This window comes from Pseudophryne corroboree, chromosome 4 (assembly GCF_028390025.1).
Source record: "Pseudophryne corroboree isolate aPseCor3 chromosome 4, aPseCor3.hap2, whole genome shotgun sequence".
In the NCBI taxonomy this organism is placed as follows: Eukaryota; Metazoa; Chordata; class Amphibia; order Anura; family Myobatrachidae; genus Pseudophryne; species Pseudophryne corroboree.
In genome coordinates, this window is record NC_086447.1 from 22,351,136 (window position 1) to 22,371,753 (window position 20,618).

General features: G+C 50.0%; 1 protein-coding gene across 1 annotated transcript; it reads right to left on the reverse strand.

Moving 5' to 3' along the window:
- Positions 1-277: 277 nt before the first annotated feature.
- Positions 278-19,711, reverse strand: LOC134910763 (vomeronasal type-2 receptor 26-like). Its single transcript, XM_063919145.1, has 7 exons — positions 19,593-19,711; positions 16,177-16,468; positions 14,846-15,670; positions 8,457-8,681; positions 4,783-4,906; positions 1,591-2,488; positions 278-608 (listed from the first exon to the last, which is right to left on the reverse strand). The coding sequence occupies exons 1-7, from the start codon at positions 19,709-19,711 to the stop codon at positions 278-280; spliced, it is 2,814 nt and encodes a 937-aa protein (XP_063775215.1).
- Positions 19,712-20,618: the final 907 nt, after the last annotated feature.

A 20,618-nucleotide genomic window follows, 5' to 3' on the forward strand; every position in this document is an offset into this window, starting at 1 on the left:
GAACCAATTTATTGTGGATATTATGTGTATAAATAATAATGTCACTTTTTTATACGTTACCTTTGTGATAAAGACACCTATTGATAATGGAGGACGGTATTGTGGCTCATGCCACTTGGAACCAATGTACGATACTTTGCGCATGCGCCGGACCAGTACTGAGAACGTGCAGTATGGATCTGCGATGTCGGAAGCAGATCGGCAGCAGACTGTCCGTGATTGACAATCCGTTGTGTGTCGCTTCTGTTTTGGGGGAGTGACGAGGCCAGGATCTCTATCAGAAGACAGATTCCTGGCCTCTTTGTTGGATCTGCGGCGACCGGCTTGCGCGACCCCATGAGTCATGCAGACAGCTGATGGCGTCGCAGATATTCCGATGGTACATAATGCACCTGTTCAATGTTTGCATTAGAGAAATTGTGCACAACATGACACAGAGCTCACTCTGGAACGGCTGGGAAGTCATTGGGAGCCCATTTCTTGCTTGTTCCTTGTCAGGTCTGGGTGAGTTTGTGTTCCCAAACTGGAGTTTACGGTTGGAGTAGGACCAGAGACTGTGGAAGCTCAAAGGAAATACACGGGAATCGCTATCAGCAAATACTGAAGATCTGTAGAACACGGAACAAGTGAGCCAGACAAGACCTTGACGTAGAAGACGGTTAGGACTGACACGGCTTGACTCTGGGAATGGTCTGAGACAGGTAGAACACATGGCTAAGGTATGTTCAAGACTTAGTATGATCAAAGTCTGTGGTACTGGGGACAGGATGTAGTCTGTAGAACTGGATTCCAGATCAAGTCCAGGAGTACTGTATACCAACTGGTATTGGTGACTAGAGTCTCTGGAATGCAGAACAGTGGACTGGTACCAAAGGTGCTGGAGAATGGACTTGAAACTATAGTTCTTGAGCTGATCACTGAGCTGGAACTAGTGAAACTGGACACTAGGCTGGACTCACTGGTTCTTGTCACAAGGCAGGAAAAAGTACTGTATCTGCAGAAGAGGACTGAGGATCACAGAGAGTCTGCTCACACTGCAGGCTGTGAGAGACTTTGCACTGGCAATCTGCCAGCACTACAGGAAGTCTCTTTATAGGGATTGTTTACTGCAGATTGGCTGAGACCTCTGGGGAATCAGGAACTAGGTTCTCAGTGGCAGTGTAGTGGTCAGCTGACCTGAAGGAAGATGGCTGCGCCCTTGGTCCAGAGCTGGCAGTAATTCTCACACGGATGACACCAGATCCAGCCACACACACAGGATGCAGGAGCTGAGACAGGGAGCCAGCGGTAGCGGCGAGAGGGTCCCTAGCACACTGCGGAGAAGACCCATCAGCGCTTGGATAGGTAAGTGTCGGGGTTTGTGGGAGGCATTGCTTTCCTTAGCAGATACCACAATGATGGTCTGTTCTACAGGGCAATGAATCTCTCATCTACTCTTCTTCTCACCAATCTCTGCCATTTTGTCTTATCCAGGTCATGTGTTATCTGCCATTGGGTTCAACCTCCAGCAACTGCAGAGTGCAATGCGGGCTCAGTATACAGATATTACTTGTTGATTATCAATTATTTTACAGTCTTACATTTCCATACCCCTTATTGCCCCCTAAGTGCTCACGGCTGTTCTTCTCCGGCCTCAACAGTATAATGTAGCATTTGGGAAGGAATATACAGGTCAGGAGCCCGGCGCTGGAGGCCAGGATGGCGAATATCTGTACAGCCACGGTGTATTTGCCGCTGGTGCTCAGGTAGGCCGGGACAAAAGAGAGCCAGACACTGCAGAAGACCAGCATGCTGAAGGTGATCAGCTTAGCCTCATTGAAGCTGCCTGGCAGGTTCCTGGCCAAGTAGGCTGCCATGAAACTTACCAGGGCCAGAAAGCCCATGAACCCCAGCGTCATGTAGAAAAACAGTTTTTGTCCTTCGTTACACTCAATGATTATCTTACGGTTCTCAGACTCCGTGTTGAGTGCTGGGAAAGGGGGTGCTTTGTGAAGCCAAACAGAACAGATCCCGACCTGAAGCATTGAGCACAGTCCTACAATGTTACGTGGGATGGTTGGACCCAACCATTTCCTCAAGGGGCTGTTTAATCTGGTGGCTGTAAATGCCAGTATCACCATAACAGTTTTAGCCAGGACTGAGGAGATGCTGATGGAGAAGACCACACTGAAGAGCGTTTGCCGCAGGATGCACCGGACAGTGGAAGGTCGGCCGATGAAGACCAGGCAGCAGAGGAAGCAGAGGATGAGAGATGCCAGCAGGATGTAGCTCAGCTCCCGGTTGGTGGCTTTGATGACTGGAGTGTCTTTGAACCTGACGAATATCACTAAGATGGAGACAGCCAGGATGGAGAACGCAGTCACCACTGATACCAAAATAATTCCCAGAGGCTCTTCATATGACAGGAACTCTATGATCTTTGGGACACATTTGTTCCGTTCTTCATTTGACCACTGATCTCCTGGACATCTCAGGCAGTCCACTGAATCTAAATGGGACAAGGTTCTAAGATTAATAATAATAATAATAGTTTTATTTATACGCATAGCACTCTTACCCTAGTTGGACTCCAAACACTTTAAATTTTCCAAAAAGAAATGCATGATACCAGGTGAACATATAACAGATTATCAGAATACAGAAATGAGACCTATGCCTTATGAAAGTAGAAATACACCTTCGAAATGCACCAGTAACAGGTACCGTATGTCTTGTGTCTGATTTTAAAGGCTTATAGACCAGAAGCCTCTTGGACTGTGTGAGGCAGCGAGTTCCATAGATTTGGAGCTGCCCATGTAAAAGTTTGGGAGATTCTGGGTACTGCTACCAGTCCTCCATCAGAGTGAGTATGCGGAGTATTCTGAATCAGAAGCTGCTGCTTCAGGAGCAGTTTAAGAGCAGAGGGGGACCATGTGCGGGCCCCCTCCTCTCTCACAACGTTCCCGCTGACTTCTCTACTACGCATGTGCAAATTTACAGTGTTCCGGTGATCTCTGCAGGGCCAGCCAACGTGGAACTCTGATCAGATAAGTATCATTATTTGGTGTGGGGTGTGCGGCGCGGGCTCCCCCGACACCCATTATAGATGCGCCAATGTGCTTTATGTATCTAGGACCCTGATAAGGTATGGCTATAAATGTCAATCAGCCATCCTACAGACAGCCAGTGAACCGATGTTATGTGGCAGGAACAGGGCTGTCAGGTAACAGTCTGGCTGCTACATTATGTGCTGCAAGCGGTGCAGTCCTCTTTCTGAGGGACCCAGTAAAAGACCAATGCAGTAATCTAAATGTGAGGGCCGTCCACTCTTCCAGCAGTCCAAAGGGATCCACAAAGTTTTTGGTAGTCTCCTGAAGGTCATGAGAGAGTAGGTAAGTATGACACAAATGAATGTAGGCAGATCTTCTGAAGGCATCAAGTGCCTGATTCTTGCTCTTCCTCAGATGGAATCATGGCTGACACCTGATCCTGAAGCATCAGTCACCAACCAAAGACATCACCAAGGTTCACCACACATGATCAGAGTTCGGTAACTCAGAACCATCAAAGCTCAAGTCCACTTGGTTGGCCCACCTGCAGTCTTGTCATTTGATGGTAAGCTCCGATCATCTATTGGGATTCACCCTCGATTATCGGACACTCATTGCCTCCTTGAGCTCAGTTAGTCAGCCCAAGAGGATTGATTTTGGGTTTTTAGTACCCAGACATGAAGGGCATGTCCAGCAGAGGACCATGTTATCTGAGTGGTGGCATACAGTATATGCTGCAGATAGCATGGGATAGGATAGAGCCCTATGGGAGGGAGTAGTTTAAGCTTCAGAAGACCAACACAAAACCATTTAAAGTTGCCATTGCAGACGCACTGGGACACGGGCTGCGGGCGAAGACACCCAGCCAGATGCATTAGCTAATGGGGCAAAGCTAATATTTTCTGAGCTTGGTAAATTCCTTACGCGCCTCCTGGGTTAGCGTGCCTGTCTCTGATATCTCCTGCATTTGGTAAATGGCCTTCATACTGAAATCATGTGGAAACTAACGTTACAGCATGATATTCCGGGGGATGTATGGTAATAATTAGGCCCCATGGCCACTAACCACACGTTTCACACATCCATCTGATGAAAACCCATTTTTTGTAATATGAATATGGGGCCGGTGTGTTTGCTGGTATATTCAGTGAGGGTCCTGCTCCATGGGGGTCATTCCGAGTTGATCGCATGCTGACAATTTTCACAGCGCAGCAATCAGGTTACTACTGCGCATGCATATGCACCGCAATGCGCACACGCGTCATTCGGGTATAAACAGCATTGTTGCTGTGCAATGCTTCTAGCGACGAATCCATTCGCACAGCCGTTCACAAGGAGATTGACAGGAAGAGGGCGTCTATGGATGTCAACTGACCGTTTTCTGGGAGTGGTAGGGAAAATGCAGGCGTGTCCAGGCGTTTGCAGGGTGGGTGTCTGACGTCAATTCCGGGACCAGACCGGCTGAAGTGATCGCAAGGGCTGAGTTAGTTCAGACCTACTCAGAAACTGCGAAAAACGTTTTCATCCCGCAAGACTGCACATGCAATCGCACACTTGCAAAGCAAAAATACACTCCCCTGTGGGTGGCGACTATGCATTTGTACGGCTGCAAAAAGTAGCGAGCGATCAACTCGGAATGAGGGCCCATGTCTTCCCATGGGTGTCCAATATATTGTGTAACCCTTGTAATAATGTTGGGACCATACAACGCATACATAACATGTGTCAGATGTATAGTCTAATCCGAGCCCACCTGTAGTGTGTGAGACCTCCCCCGAGGAGCACGGTACGCAGGTGAAGCAGCACGGGGGCAGTCCTTGTCTGGTGACTCTCCGGAATCCAGGAGCACAGCTCTGGCTGCACACGGAGCGCGGCACCTGCAGACACAGCAAGGATGGGATTGGATGTTTATATGTACAAGCTATTGTTCTCGGTTATCAACCATTACAGACAATATGTCATGAGCCACGGCTGTGGCTCATTCCTGTTTTTATTTTGTTTATGTATTTTATGTTATATATCTGTTGCATGCCAGGCGTTCTCATGTACTTGTTTAGAGTACTGTTGCAGGCCGCCTTTGGTGAGTCTGTGTAACTGCACCCTGTCTCCTGTATGTGTGGCCTGTGCAGCCTAATCTGTCAGATATTTAGACCATTACCTTGTGTCTGGCTTCCAGCCATCCTGATTGGGGCGTGCTTCCTTTATTACCCAGCCTGCCATTCACCTGACGTCGGTGATAGATATATGTTCCTCTCTGTACCTGTGTCCAGGCCCTGTTCTATGGTGGAATCTTGAACCTGTCAGCTCGAGAGAGATCCTGTCTATCTGTGTTGTACTCATGACCAGGATACCCTGCTCGATTGATAACCTGACCAGATCCAGCCAGCCTTGTATTCAGGTTTTTGCTAACCAGTGTGTGGAGTTCCACACAGACACTGTCTTGCTTATATCTCTGTATTATTACATCTTAGAACGTTCAGTGAGAAGCTGCCAGTTTGATTAGCTGACTAGAACCAGCTACTGTAGCCTTGTGCTCAGGATTTTGTGGAGTTTCCACACAGACACGGCTTGCCTGCATTTCTGTATTATAACATCTTTTATTAAGTCACTTATAACATCTTCATGCATTGTTGCATTCACAATCACTTATTCAGTCAGTGTCTTAGCTTTCAATAGTCTGTGCCTTGGTTCCTATGTTGGGTTTTTGGCGGCCACGACATATATTATTTGTTCATTGTCCTGTCTGTATTCTCTCCTTGGTAGTCTCCTTAGTTTAACTTGTTTCCCCCGTATTCTCCCTCAGTCTCTGTTGGTGCCTAGTTACCTCGTAAGACCTGGGGTGCATCGAAGTCTGGACGGACCTAGTTCGCACATTCAAACGCAGCTGCTATAGGAGAAGACTACCTCTGCAGGCGCCAACCGATTACTGGGAGAAATAACGGAGTTAGGGGTAGAGTAGGTGTTGCAGCCATTTCCCTTTCCCAGCTGCAGTTCACACGTCAGGACCAGAAATTCCCCCGTTGCCACCTGTACTCCCAAGTTCCGGGCACTCAGTTCGTAACACAATAGTTATGGGTGCAGAAATCAGCTATCCGGCGGAGCTCTAGATGAGGGGGGTAATGCCACTTGGAATCATTTCCATGCCAACAAGTGATGCTGAGCACCTGGTACCAGCGCCAATGCTGAGGTGTGAGGCTCCTGTGGCCTGAATCGCAGCCACCCGCGATGCCGGTGCTCAGGGATTTTAGTGATCCTTTGCTACTGTGAGAAAATCCCCAAACCCTGCATGGTGCATGTGTCAGAGCGAGCGCATAATGGGGGGGACGCACAGGGTCAGAGATGTATGAGAATTGTGCTGGGTGTTTCTGGGCAGCGACTGGGAGGTGGCAAAATAAATGCCCCAAACTGTTCATTCTTATGGGCGTGTTATGGGGGGTTGCGGGTGTGTTAGCGTCACACATTGGGAATGACACTTATTAGGGATTAGTATTTACATGTAATACATGAATGAATGACCTTGTGTGTCCAGTGTCCCCCCGAATGCAGCAATAGATATGGGAGAGATCTGAATAAATTGGGAAAGTTGGACAAAACAATGCTACAGATGGGGGTAGTAATAACAGTATGAAGAACCGATGTGGCTTAATAAGAAGGTCAAGGAACAAATGGATAAAAAGAGGCATGCTTTCAAAGCATTTAAGTCTGACGGGACGGTGGAATCATTCCAGTTCTACAAGGAATGTAACAAAAAATGCAAAAAAGTAATCAGAGCAACAAAACTAGAAAATGAAAAACAAATCACAATGGAGAGTAAAACAAACTCCAATAAGTTCTTTAAGTATATAAACGGTTAAAAAAGGAGAATATTGGGCCTTTAAAGGGTGAGTTGGATGTCTTGATTAATGATGATAGAGAAAAAGTGGATTTATTGAATAAATTCTTTTCATCAGTATTCACGAGAGAGGACAGTTTGACTAGAGTAGAGCACAACATAAGCTATAATAACGACCCGTTGCTAGGTACTTGGTTAAACGAGTAGTAGTCCGGGAGAGACTAAGTAAAATGAAGATAAATAAATCTCCTGGGCCGGATGGACTTCACCCCAGGGTTCTTATGGAACTTAATGCAGAGATATCGAGGCCCCTATATTTGATTTTCAGCAAGGAATTATACCAAAGGACTGTCGTATAGCAGAGGTAGTCCCAATATTTAAAAAGGGTATTAAAACTCATCCCGGTAACTATAAACCGGTAAGTTTGATATCTATAGCGGGAAAATACTAAAAGGTATATTAAGGGATCGCATACTAGAGACTAATTTTCAAATTAAGAGAGCTTGGGGGTGGGAAACACTATTTGTACTTGGGTGAGTAATTGGCTGTACAATAAGGAACAGGGAGTGGGGATTAATGGGATGTTCTGAATGGGCCTCAGTGCTTAGTGGAATACCGCAGGGTTCAGTACTCGGACCATTACAGTTTAACATATTCATTAATGACCCAGGTGTAGGTCTGGAAAGCACAGTGTCAATTTTCGCAGATGATACTAAACTATGTAGAGTAATTAATTCAGACAAGGATGTTGAGTCTCGACAGAATGACTTATCTAGACTGGAAGTCTGGGCGGATAAATGGAGAATGAGGTTCAATATAGACAAATGTAAAGTTATGCACTTTGGGACTAAGAACAATTGGGCAGCATATAAACTAAATGGGGAAAATGTAGGGATAACGGTAGTTGAAAAAGAGTTTGGGAGTGCTCATCAATAAGAGACTCGGTAGCAGTACGCAATGTCAAAATGCAGCAACAAAAGCTAATAAGTTGTTATGCATAAAACGGGGGAATGGAGACAAGGGATGAGAGTGTAATCCTGCCACTGTATAAATCATTGGTGCGGCCACACCTGGAATATTGTGTACATTTCTGGGTACCTCACTATAAAAAAGATATCTTGGAAGTCGAAAGAGTTCCAGGAGAGCCACCAAACTGGTCATCACCCTGTGACCCATCTACAGTGTCTGGCGACAGGGCCATCTTAATGTGTAGGCACACTGGGAAGCTGCCCAGGGCCCCACGATTCTAGGGGCCTTTGACCAGGGGTAGGCTGGTTCCTCCGGAGCTTATTTTGGGAAGCAGGTAGAGAATGCTGTCCACACAATCAGAGCGGTGAGGCAACATTCTCTACCTGCCTCCCAGCCTGCAGCCAGACAGTGAATGGCTGTCAGCATGCTGACTGGTAGATGGCTGGGGCTATCCACCAATCAGAGTGCAGAATTCTCTAGCTGCCTCCCAGCCTGCCGCCTGACAGTGAATGGCTGCCAGCATGCTGATTGGTGGATGGCTTGAACTATCCGCCAGAGTGCAGCATTCTCTACCTGCTTCTGCATGTGGCGCTAACAGTCCCTCAGTCTGCACACAGTCCACTCACCTGGGAAAACCGATCGTTCCACAGAATGCCACTGGCATTGATGAGAATCTCATGAACCGTCGCTGCCCCGGGGTTGAACGATCCCACTGTTACCAGCCGGAAGTCTCCGCCCAGGATCTGAATGGTCACAATGTCGTAGGAAGCCGAAACGTCCCCGTTGGCATCGAAAGTGATTGTGCCCCCAGAGCGGGCCTGGAAAGGGGTTTTCTTGAGTGAGTGCAGGACCTGTAGAAGCAGGAGGAGGAGCGTTATAAAGTAAAGCCGCGGGTCCTCCTAGTGGTGAGACTCCCACACTGCAGAGAAAGAGTTTTTATCAACGTTTCTCAATTTATTCACTGCTCTCTCCATTATCATAGACCTTCATGGAGTTAGTGGATCAATGGATCTTAGCAATGCGGCATAGCATCTTAAGATGGGGTCACCCTATGCCTGGTAATGGGGACCTGCAGAGCCGGAAAGGGCTATGTACATCTGGAATTCACCTCTACCCTTCGTTGGCCGGAGAAAGAACAAAAGGATCACGCAGGTGCCGGATATTCACCCAGGCCCAGAAAGCATCCCCAGATTGGTAAATTGAGGCGCTAATGATATATATGTACTACTGCGATAAGTGCAGAGAACTGACCAGCAGATCCTGTCAGGGGCCCATTAATTAAGTATCGAGTTTATATCCTACACATATCCCTCTCCCGGGAGCCTTCTGTGGTGTTCGCAGCAAATATCTGCAATATCTGCTGCGGTAACCCCCCTGGATGCTGGAGATCCTTAATATTTGTGCTAATACCCTCAATCCCCCCCCCCCGAAAATGGATGTTCTCCAGAGAGATCCCCTAAATAGAGTTTGATAAATGTTCCCCTCAGTCTCTGAGATGACCCTAGTGGTGGGAGCAGCTTTCCGCAAGGCTTGCGGGTGGTTACTGGGAATTGGCTATACACCTTCTGCCACTATCTGGACTGAGGAAGAGATCGGTTGTATGTACCGGGGCAGGTAGAGGAAATACGCATGGTGTGATCTCAGCAGTCCACAATCCACATCTCCTGCTCATCCCCGGTTTCTCAGAGTGGAAAGGGCTCAGTGTTATGGAGGGTGGGGATTTGTGTTCCTTACACTTGTGCATATGGGGCGCATTTATCAATGATGGGCATTTCAGAATAAGATCACATCTGCAACATGTATCTTCTGGCCCAGGCGGGGACATGGGCTCTGAAAAGGAACCCGTCCCTGCGATGTGCCGAGAGTGGTGCGGCGGCTGCTGCGCATGTGCATTACCGCTGTCCATGCAAAGCGGCCATTTCTGCAATAGAAACCTATGGGGTATGCGGCTACTGGAGGGAATGGAGGCATCACAGCAGGTATCAGAGATATCAGCTGCGGTCCCTTAGTCATACACTCAGGGGACACCTAATATGTGCGGCAATCCCCCCAAAACGGGTGTTTTCGGTGGAACAGCCGCAAATATTGTTTGATAAATGTGTTTTATGAATGATCAGACATCACACTGCCCTCTGCTGGTGATCAGACATCACGCCGCCCTCTGCTGGTGATCAGACATCACACTGCCCTCTGCTGGTGATCAGACATCACACTGCCCTCTGCTGGTGATCAGACATCACGCCGCCCTCTGCTGGTGATCAGACATCACACTGCCCTCTGTGATCAGACACCACACTGCCCTCTGTGATCAGACATCACACCGCCCTCTGCTGGTAATCAGACATCACGCCGCCCTCTGCTGGTGATCAGACATCATGCCGCCCTCTGCTGGTGATCAGACATCACACCGCCCTCTGCTATCAGACATCACACCGCCCTCTGCTGGTGATCAGACATCACGCCGCCCTCTGCTGGTGATCAGACATCACGCCGCCCTCTGCTGGTGATCAGACACCACACCGCCCTCTGCTGGTGATCAGACATCACACCGCTCTCTGCTGGTGATCAGACATCACACCGCCCTCTGCTGGTGATCAGACATCACGCCGCCCTCTGCTGGTGATCAGACATCACGCCGCTCTCTGCTGGTGACAGACATCACACCTCCCTCTGCTGGTGATCAGACATCACACTGCCCTCTGCTGGTGATCAGACATCACGCCGCCCTCTACTGGTGATCAGACATCACGCCGCCCTCTGCTGGTGATCAGTCATCCCGCCGCCCTCTGCTGGTGATCAGTCATCCCACCGCCCTCTGCTGGTGATCAGACATCACACCGCCCTCTGCTATCAGACATCACACCGCTCTCTGCTGGTGATCAGACATCACACCGCCCTCTGCTGGTGATCAGACATCACGCCGCCCTCTGCTGGTGATCAGACATCACGCCACTCTCTGCTGGTGACAGACATCACACCTCCCTCTGCTGGTGATCAGACATCAAACTGCCCTCTGCTGGTGATCAGACATCACACTGCCCTCTGCTGGTGATCAGACATCACACTGCTCTCTGCTGGTGATCAGACACCACACCGCCCTCTGGTGATCAGACATCACACCGCCCTCTGCTGGTGATCAAACATCACACCGCCCTCTGCTGGTGATCAGACATCACACCGCCCTCTGCTGTCAGACATCACACCGCCCTCTGCTGGTGATCAGACATCACGCCGCCCTCTGCTGGTGATCAGACATCACGCCGCCCTCTGCTGGTGATCAGACATCACGCCGCCCTCTGCTGGTGATCAGACATCACGCCGCCCTCTGCTGGTGATCAGACATCACGCCGCCCTCTGCTGGTGATCAGACATCACGCCGCCCTCTGCTGGTGATCAGACACCACACCGCCCTCTGCTGGTGATCAGACACCACACCGCCCTCTGCTGGTGATCAGACATCACACCGCCCTCTGCTGGTGATCAGACATCACACTGCTCTCTGCTGGTGATCAGACATCACATCGCCCTCTGCTGGTGATCAGACATCACACCGCCCTCTGCTGTCAGACATCACGCCGGCCTCTGCTGGTGATCAGACATCACATCACCCTCTGCTGGTGATCAGACATCACACCGCCCTCTGCTGTCAGACATCACGCCGGCCTCTGCTGGTGATCAGACATCACGCCGCCCTCTGCTGGTGACAGACATCACGCCGGCCTCTGCTGGTGATCAGACATCACGCCGGCCTCTGCTGGTGATCAGACATCACGCCGGCCTCTGCTGGTGATCAGACATCACACTGCCCTCTGCTGGTGATCAGACATCACATCACCCTCTGCTGGTGATCAGACATCACACCGCCCTCTGCTGTCAGACATCACGCCGGCCTCTGCTGGTGATCAGACATCACGCCGCCCTCTGCTGGTGACAGACATCACGCCGGCCTCTGCTGGTGATCAGACATCACGCCGGCCTCTGTGATCAGACATCACACTGCCCTCTGCTGGTGATCAGACATCACACCGCTCTCTGCTGGTGATCAGACATCACACCGCCCTCTGCTGGTGATCAGACATCACGCCGCCCTCTGCTGGTGATCAGACATCACGCCGCTCTCTGCTGGTGACAGACATCACGCCTCCCTCTGCTGGTGATCAGACATCACACTGCCCTCTGCTGGTGATCAGACATCACACTGCCCTCTGCTGGTGATCAGACATCACACTGCTCTCTGCTGGTGATCAGACACCACACCGCCCTCTGGTGATCAGACATCACACCGCCCTCTGCTGGTGATCAAACATCACACCGCCCTCTGCTGGTGATCAGACATCACACCGCCCTCTGCTGGTGATCAGACATCACACCGCCCTCTGCTGGTGATCAGACATCACACCGCCCTCTGCTGTCAGACATCACACCGCCCTCTGCTGGTGATCAGACATCACGCCGCCCTCTGCTGGTGAGCAGACATCACGCCGCCCTCTGCTGGTGAGCAGACATCACGCCGCCCTCTGCTGGTGATCAGACATCACGCCGCCCTCTGCTGGTGATCAGACATCACGCCGCCCTCTGCTGGTGATCAGACATCACGCCGCCCTCTGCTGGTGATCAGACATCACGCCGCCCTCTGCTGGTGATCAGACATCACGCCGCCCTCTGCTGGTGATCAGACATCACACCGCCCTCTGCTGGTGATCAGACATCACACTGCTCTCTGCTGGTGATCAGACATCACATCGCCCTCTGGTGATCAGACATCACATCGCCCTCTGCTGGTGATCAGACATCACACCGCCCTCTGCTGTCAGACATCACGCCGGCCTCTGCTGGTGATCAGACATCACGCCGTCTCTGCTGGTGACAGACATCACGCCGGTCTCTGCTGGTGATCAGACATCACGCCGCCCTCTGTGATCAGACATCACACTGCCCTCTGCTGGTGACAGACATCACGCCGCCCTCTGCTGGTGATCAGACATCACACTGCCCTCTGCTGGTGACAGACATCACGCCGCCCTCTGCTGGTAATTAGACATCACACCGCCCTCTGCTGGTAATTAGACATCACACCGCCCTCTGCTGGTGATCAGACATCACACCGCCCTCTGCTGGTGATCAGACATCACACCGCCCTCTGTGATCAGACATCACACCACCCTCGGCTGGTGATCAGACATCACACCGCCCTTTGCTGGTGATCAGAATCACGCCGCCCTCTGCTGGTGATCAGACATCACACCGCCCTCTGCTGGTGACAGATCTGTATTGGTTACATGTCTCCCAGGCATACTTGCATACTCTCCCAGAATGACCAGGAGTCTCCCAAAAATTGGGTGGCCCTCTCGGCCCCCCTCGAAGAGCAGGCAACCCCTCCCCCGATTTTTAATGTCTCCCCCTGCCCAGCCGCCCTCTTAGTGAGTAAAGTGGGCAGTCTGGGCAGTTGATGACGCAATTCTTGCTGAATCGCGTCATCATAGCCACGCCCCCTGCAGTATAATGTAATAGCAGTACAGAGCAGGGGGCAGCTTAAATGACACGGTCGCCCCCATTCCGCCTCCACTCCGCCCCCTCAAGCCATTATATCCCTGCCCCCCTGCTGAGCCGACCTGGCTGCTCTCTTCCGTTTAATAAAACGTCTGCATTCAGCCGGCATCCCACACGGCCGTCGAACTTAGACTTCATTACGTCCCGCCCGATACCACCATCATCACACTGTAGGAAGGGTTCTTTTCTGTAAGAGCAGACACGCTGTGGGATTACACACACAAGTGTTCATGAAGCAGTGAAAAGTGTGGAGAAGTGAGCCAGTGGAGATGTTGCCCGTGGCAACCAATCAGCTGCTACCTATAATTTTATGGAATGCACTTTATATATGTTACCTCAACACTGATTGGTTGCCATGGGCAACTTCTCCATTGGTCCCTTCTCCACACTTTTCACTGCTTCGTGAAGAGACCCCAAGATGAGGTGCTGATGGCAAATGGACAGGGCGCATGTGTTACTGGAATCAGTATTGGTAGCTACAATAACATCACACCCACGGATGTATTACCGTTACCGGATTCTAGAGCGTGAGGAGAAATTGGGCTCGGTCGGGAGCTTTCTCGTGGCTTCCCCTGGTCATTGCAGCCACAGACTATAGTGCCTCTTGTTTCACCCCCAGTAACTGTGGCTGGATGGTGGAGGGTAAGTGTTAAGGTGGGTACACACGGTGCAACCCGGGCGTCGGCCGATACTGACTATATTGACGCCGGAGGCATGAGCCTCTGATATAGACAATATTGGCCCTGCCTGCACCCACCATATTTCCTTGCGATGCCGATCCCGCGGGACCGCGCATCGGCATCGCAAGGTGCATACACATGGTGCGATATGCACTATATTTACTTCCGATATGGGCTACAAAGTCGATATCGAAGATAAAATCGCACCGTGTGTATGCACCTTCAGAGTGATGTTTCCTTGGTGGTCTTTTAGACCACACTCTCCATGCGTTGTGCCCAGTGGTCAGGAGATAACTCTGCAACGTAGGAGATGTAAGAGGCCCACGTAGCAAGAGTGCATCTGTCCAACCTCCGATAACCTTTCCTTTTTACTTTTATTTTCAATAAAAAAAACCCAAACCATTTGTTTTGTCTCACAAACTGCTGCTTGGTTTACCCTCATGTACGTATGTATTACGTGTGTGTGTGTGTCCCCGCCCTCGGACTGTTTCTGTTACACGTGTAACATTTGTGTGCGTGATGGTATATATTATAATGCTGTGGATGCACAAGGTACCGGGGAATGCCAGAAGACAGCCAAAGTCCAGTTGTGGCGTGGATGTGACCGGACTCTGCGCCATAGTGGAAACCCTTTCTATACCTGATCACACTTGGGCAGATGGAGTCACCCAGTGATACCAAGGGTGCTGTTGCCCAGCAGTGCGTGACTACTGTGTGGTGGAGGCTGGGTGGCACAGGTCACGGCATGGCACATTGTATTAGAATTGATGTAAGAAGACTGTTACCTGCCAGGGACGGATCCTGCTGACACTGCCGCACGCCCCGTGCCCGCTGCCTGACTGGCAACTGAGCAGGCTATGCAGGGCATGCGCATAGGCGTATACAGCCAGGTAGGCGTGGTACGTGTAACTGAGGTCATAAGTCTCAAATAATGATGGAATCAGCGGAGTCAGGTGTTCTTCTCCGGTGCACAACGTTGGCGTGGTCCCTGCATCCGTGCCAGGCTCCACTTTGCCGTTTGACCACGTGCAGTTAAATGCAATTTCCCAGAAGGGCATAATAAAGGGGTAAGTAGCATTGAAGGAAGGGCATAAGTTTTGCAGAAACACCTGGAAGCCTGGCATAGTTCCCGTGCTAGGCACCAGGCCTATGGTACCATTGAGGACGGCCCAGGCCTTTCTGGAGAAGAGCCCTGCCGTGATTGTGAAGGAAGCTGAGGAGATGAACGTTCTCCCAGTCACGCCCTCATCAAACATGGCATCCAGCAGGGCCTTCATGTGAGCCTCGGTGCTGTGGAGGACAATCACGTTGGCAGAGCTCCATCGTATGACGTCCACCACCCTCAGGACTTGTCTCCGTGTGTAGCTCAGGTGGATCTTCTCTGAGAAAGCAAGGCAGCTTCCGCTTCTCTCTAACTCTGCCCTGATGGCTCGCCCGCCCTGCTCCCCTACATCATTGTCCACAACCAGCATGCCCACCCAAGTCCAACCGAACTGGCCAATGAGCCGAGCAAGAGCGATGCTCTGGAACACGTTACTGGACACGGTGCGCAGGAATGATGAGAAGTCCACTTTGTTGCTCAAGGAGGACAGGGAGGCCCCGTGACTGATCTGAAAGGAAAGATGACAGTGGCTACTAACATGTCTATTTAATGGGCATCACATGCCTAAATGGACATGTACAAGTATATACAAAGCACAAATAACCTACTTCCTCCGTGTGTGGCTGTAGTGCTTATCGCTACGCCTTTGGAAAGGGGCGCCCGATGCGTAAGACAGACTAAAAGACGATTGTACGAAGATGTCATTTATCTACAATGGCAAGCGCAGGTGGCATCATAACGCCGTCCCCAGCTGGCTATGGCCGCAAATAAATGCTGAAATGGCAATCTGCTGGCCGTCTTCAGATGGCGTTAGCTGCTGTAGCCTATGGGTAGCGTATCGCAGTAGTTACCGCTAGAGGGATACGCAGGCACTGAGGCATACGCCATTGCTTACTATTACACATGGCAGGGAGGCGCTCCTATTGCTGCCCCAGTCCTTACTGTCTCACACTTGTCTACTGCAGGAAATTCTAAATGAAGACACAATGATGGGAAGTCCTCTGTCGCGGGTACCTGTGGATGGTGGTGAACCCCCAGGATCCTGGCGATGGGAATAGACAGAGAGGAAGCCATATCTCCAACAATCCCAATCATGGTAGAGGTGGGGCGACAGTCATATTGGGGAATGGGATGTCCAGCGCCTGACAGCAGGGACAGAGCCCCGCCAATGGCACGCAGTTCTGACATGCAGGAGTGGAGGAGGCTGAAGCCGAGGGTGACATTAGGCAGCAGGTCCGGGGACCGGTTAATCTCCTCCATTGCAAACATGAAGCCGAGGACATCCCGGTAATAGCGGATATGGAACCTGCAAAGGATGCACAGAGACAATGTATTGTCATATATATATATATATATATATATATATATATATATATCTATCTACCTTCACACATCAGCATAGGTTCTCACTAAGGCCCTCATTCCGAGTTGATCGTTCGCAAGGCGATTTTAGCAGAGTTGCTCACGCTAAGCGGCCGCCTACTGGGAGTGTATCTTAGCATCTTAAAATTGCGAACGATGTATTCGCAATATTGCGATTACAAACTACTTAGCAGTTTCAGAGTAGCTCCACACTGACTCGGCATCTGCGATCAGTTCAGTGCTTGTCGTTCCTGGTTTGACGTCACAAACACACCCAGCGTTCGCCCCGACACTCCTCCGTTTCCCCGGCCACTCCTGCGTTTTTTCCGGAAACGGTAGCGTTTTTTCCCGCACGCCCATAAAACGGCCTGTTTCCGCCCAGTAACACCCATTTCCTGTCAATCACACTACGATCGCCGGAGCGATGAAAAAGCAGTGAGTAAAAATACTATCTCCATTGTAAAATTACTTGGCGCAGTCGCAGTGCGAATATTGCGCATGCGTACTAAGCGGAATTTCACTGCGATGCGATGAAAAATACAGAGCGAACGACTCGGAATGAGGGCCTAAATACAGTGTGCGTCCTTTCCCCAGTGACTTCATTTTCTCCATATCTCAGGATATGCAGTCACCCTGGGGACCTTGGAATTTATTTTATGCGTCCATGTAATTAATGCAAATATTGGGGATCAGTGCCAATAATAGGACAGCATTAATTATCTGTTAATTTTAAGTATTACATTAAGATTGCAGTAACTATAACCAGATGAATCTGTGTATTTGTACCAGCACATAAATACAGTATTTATTTGAGGATAATACTATATATACTAATTTGAAAGCTATTAGAGTTTTTTTTTGTGTGTGATGAAAATAAAACTTTCAGGCGGGTTGCACCGAGCAGCAGATTCTCTGTAAAGTTTCGGATTCTTGGTGGAATTATTTGATGCTCAGGAAGGGCTGGTTAGGAAGAGCATTAATTCCCGCTTGCACTGTGTGGCGCTGCAGTACACCGCTTGTAGGGACTGGTGTCACACAATGCTGCCGACATGAAACGCGTCACATACACTCATCCTCAGCGCTGTATAATGACTTCCCATTGGTATGTATTACACAGAAGGCACGCTACCGTCATTATAATGGTGAGTACTCAATATCAATATTCAAACATAATTGTTCATTTCAGATGTTTATTCTTTAGTTACAGACAAAGGGTCTGAGACCAAGTAGCTTGTAGGTCCAAACACGGCGGCATTCTGAATGCAAATTGATTGCAGACGAGATGCCAATGCAACTGTACATGCATCCTGATGTGTACGCATTGCCCTGCCCCACCTTACCAATCCCTATCACTGGCACGTACACACAGTGCCGGCAACAGAAATCTTGGAGCCTGGCACACTCATGTTTTGGGCCCCCCATCCCCTCCCTGTAGCTACAGGCTGGTCAGTCATTGGCTCATGCCCTGTGTCACTCCAGTCACACCCCCTGTATCTCCAGCCTATCACCACCTGAGTCTCTCCAGCACCATCCCCATATGTTCCTCCTGCACCATCCCCGCTGTGTCCCTCCTGCTCCATCTGTGTCTTCAGAACCATCCCCCTTATGTCTATCAGCTTTATCCCCCTGTGTCTTTCAGTATCATCTCCCTTGTTTCTCTCAGCCTCTTCCCCCTTGTTTCTCTCAGCCTTATCCCCGTGTCTCTCAGCCTCACCCACCTTGTGTCTCTCAGCCTCATCCCCCTCTGTTTCTCTGCCTCCCCCCTTGTGTCTCTTAGCCTCATCCCCTTGTGTCTCTCAGCCTAACCCCGTATCTCTCAACCTCATCTCCCTTGTGTCTCTCAACCTCATCCCCCTTGTGTCTCTCAGCCTCATCCCCATGTTTCTCAGCCTCACCCCCATGTCTCTCAACCTCATTTCCCTTGTGTCTCTCAGCCTCATCCCCATTGTGTCTCTCAGCCTCATCCCCCTTGTGTCTCTCAGCCTCATCCCCCTTGTGTCTCTCAGCCTCATCCCCCTCTGTCTCTCAGCCTCATCCCGCTCTGACTCTCAGCCTCATTCCCCTTGTGTCTCTCAGCCTCATATCCCTTGTGTCTCACAGCCTCATCCCCCTCTGTCTCTTCAGCACATCCCTCTCTGTCTTCGCAGCCCTGTGTCTACAGCACTGTACCATCCTGTATCTCTGCATCCCCAGCTTCATCTGCTCATATGGAGAGTGTCAATGACAATGAGATGTGACTGGGATAGACGTCTCCTCAGTATACACTCAGCTCAGAATATGGTGTAAATCTGGCGGCATTCAGGATGTTTCTCTCACGTACATGTCGCCACTTGTCACCCAGTAATGCCCATTTCATGGATGGGTGGGAAAAGGCATAGTGCACCTTCCCTGCATCCGGTCTTGTGTGCGACTCAGAATCAGACCCTAAGACTATATACTGCGCTATTGCCTTCATCAGAAGAAGCATTGCTACTAGGGACATTGGGGGTCATTCCGAGTTGATCGCTCGCTAGCTACTTTTAGCAGCCGTGCAAACGCATAGTCACCGCCCATGGGGGAGTGTATTTTCGCTTTGCAAGTGTGCGAACGCGTGTGCAGCCGAGCGGGACAAAAAAGTTTTTTGCAGTTTCTGAGTAGCTCTGGACTTACTCAGCCGCTGCGATCACTTCAGTCTTTTTGGTCCCGGAATTGACGTCATACTCCCGCCCTGCAAACGCTTGGACACGCCTGCGTTTTTCCAAACACTCCCAGAAAACGGTCAATTGCCACCCACAAATACCTACTTCCTGTCAATCTCCTTGCGATCGGCTGTGCAAATGGATTCTTCGTTAAATCCATCGCCTAGCAATGATCCGCTTTGTACCCGTACAACGCACCTGCGCATTGCGGTGTATACGCATGCGCAGTAGTAACCTGTTTGCTGTGCTGCAAAAAACGGCAGGGAGCGATCAACTCGAAATGACCCCCATTTGGTTTCATCCCCTCCTATGAAAACCTCAATTTCCCAGCACAATGGATTAGAGCGATGAGATCCGCAATCACCGAGCACCCTGCTATGTCTCACTTACCCCTTACACGGAGATGGCCTCGGTGTCTGCTGGAAGTCTGGCTGCTGAATATCGTACCCAGAGTAGACCAGAAATAGTCCCCCGATGAGAAGGTCTCCTGGCTGGGTGAAGAGTTCCATATTCCAAGCCTTCAGCCTACACCCAGGGAGTACCCGTCCTTCAGACAGGGGCAAGAAGGGCAGGAAGACCAAGAGAACATTCATGGGGACCGGTGCCGGGTCTTCTCTTATACCACCATTAGGATAATAAGGAGGAAGATTCTGCAGTATAATAGTACAGGACCAGTGGTGAGGCCAGTCAGGGTATAATACAATGTTAGGTACAGCGATCTCATATACAGATACATGCCCGGAAAATGGCGGTGACACGTCTGTGATTTTTGGCGCCACTTCCCTTTACCTCCCCCAGTCTCTTCCTGTCAATCACTCTGCATTAAAAATGTCACTGCGCGCGGCATCGCTGAGGTACCTTGGCGCGTGCGCAGTATCATCACAGTGCATGCGCAGTCTGACGATAATCGCTAACTTGCGTGAATATCAGCATTGCATACAAGCATGAATTAGGCCTAATTACTATTAATAACAGCTAAACAGCATAGAATTCATCACTGCAAATGTTATGGGTTCCCTAGAGTCCTTATATTCCCTCACTTTCTCCCGAGTCTCTTTTTTCCATCACTTTCTCCCTAGAGTGCCTATATTCCATCACTTTCTCCCTAGAGTCCCTATATTCCATCACTTTCTCCCTAGTGTCCCTATTTTCCATCACTTTCTCCCTAGAGTCCCTATTTTCCATCACTTTCTCTCTAGAGTCCCTATTTTCCATCACTTTCTCCCTAGAGTGCCTATATTCCATTTCTTTCTCCCTAGAGTCCCTATATTCCATCACTTTCTCTCTAGAGTCCCTATTTTCCTTCACTTTCTCCCTAGAGTCCCTTTTTTCCATCACTTTCTCCCTAGAATGCCTATATTCCATCACTTTCTCCCTACAGTCCCTATATTCCATCACTTTCTCCCTAGAGTCCTT

Excerpts from the sequence above, each read along its gene's own strand:
- LOC134910763 (XM_063919145.1), bottom strand. The coding sequence starts at position 19,711 with ATGGAACTCTTCACCCAGCCAGGAGACCTTCTCATCGGGGGACTATTT. Across the intron at positions 16,469-19,592 it reads AGGCCATCTCCGTGTAAGGG|GTTCCATATCCGCTATTACC; the intron begins GTAAGTGAGACA and ends CATCCTTTGCAG. Across the intron at positions 4,907-8,456 it reads GGAACGATCGGTTTTCCCAG|GTGCCGCGCTCCGTGTGCAG; the intron begins GTGAGTGGACTG and ends CTGTGTCTGCAG.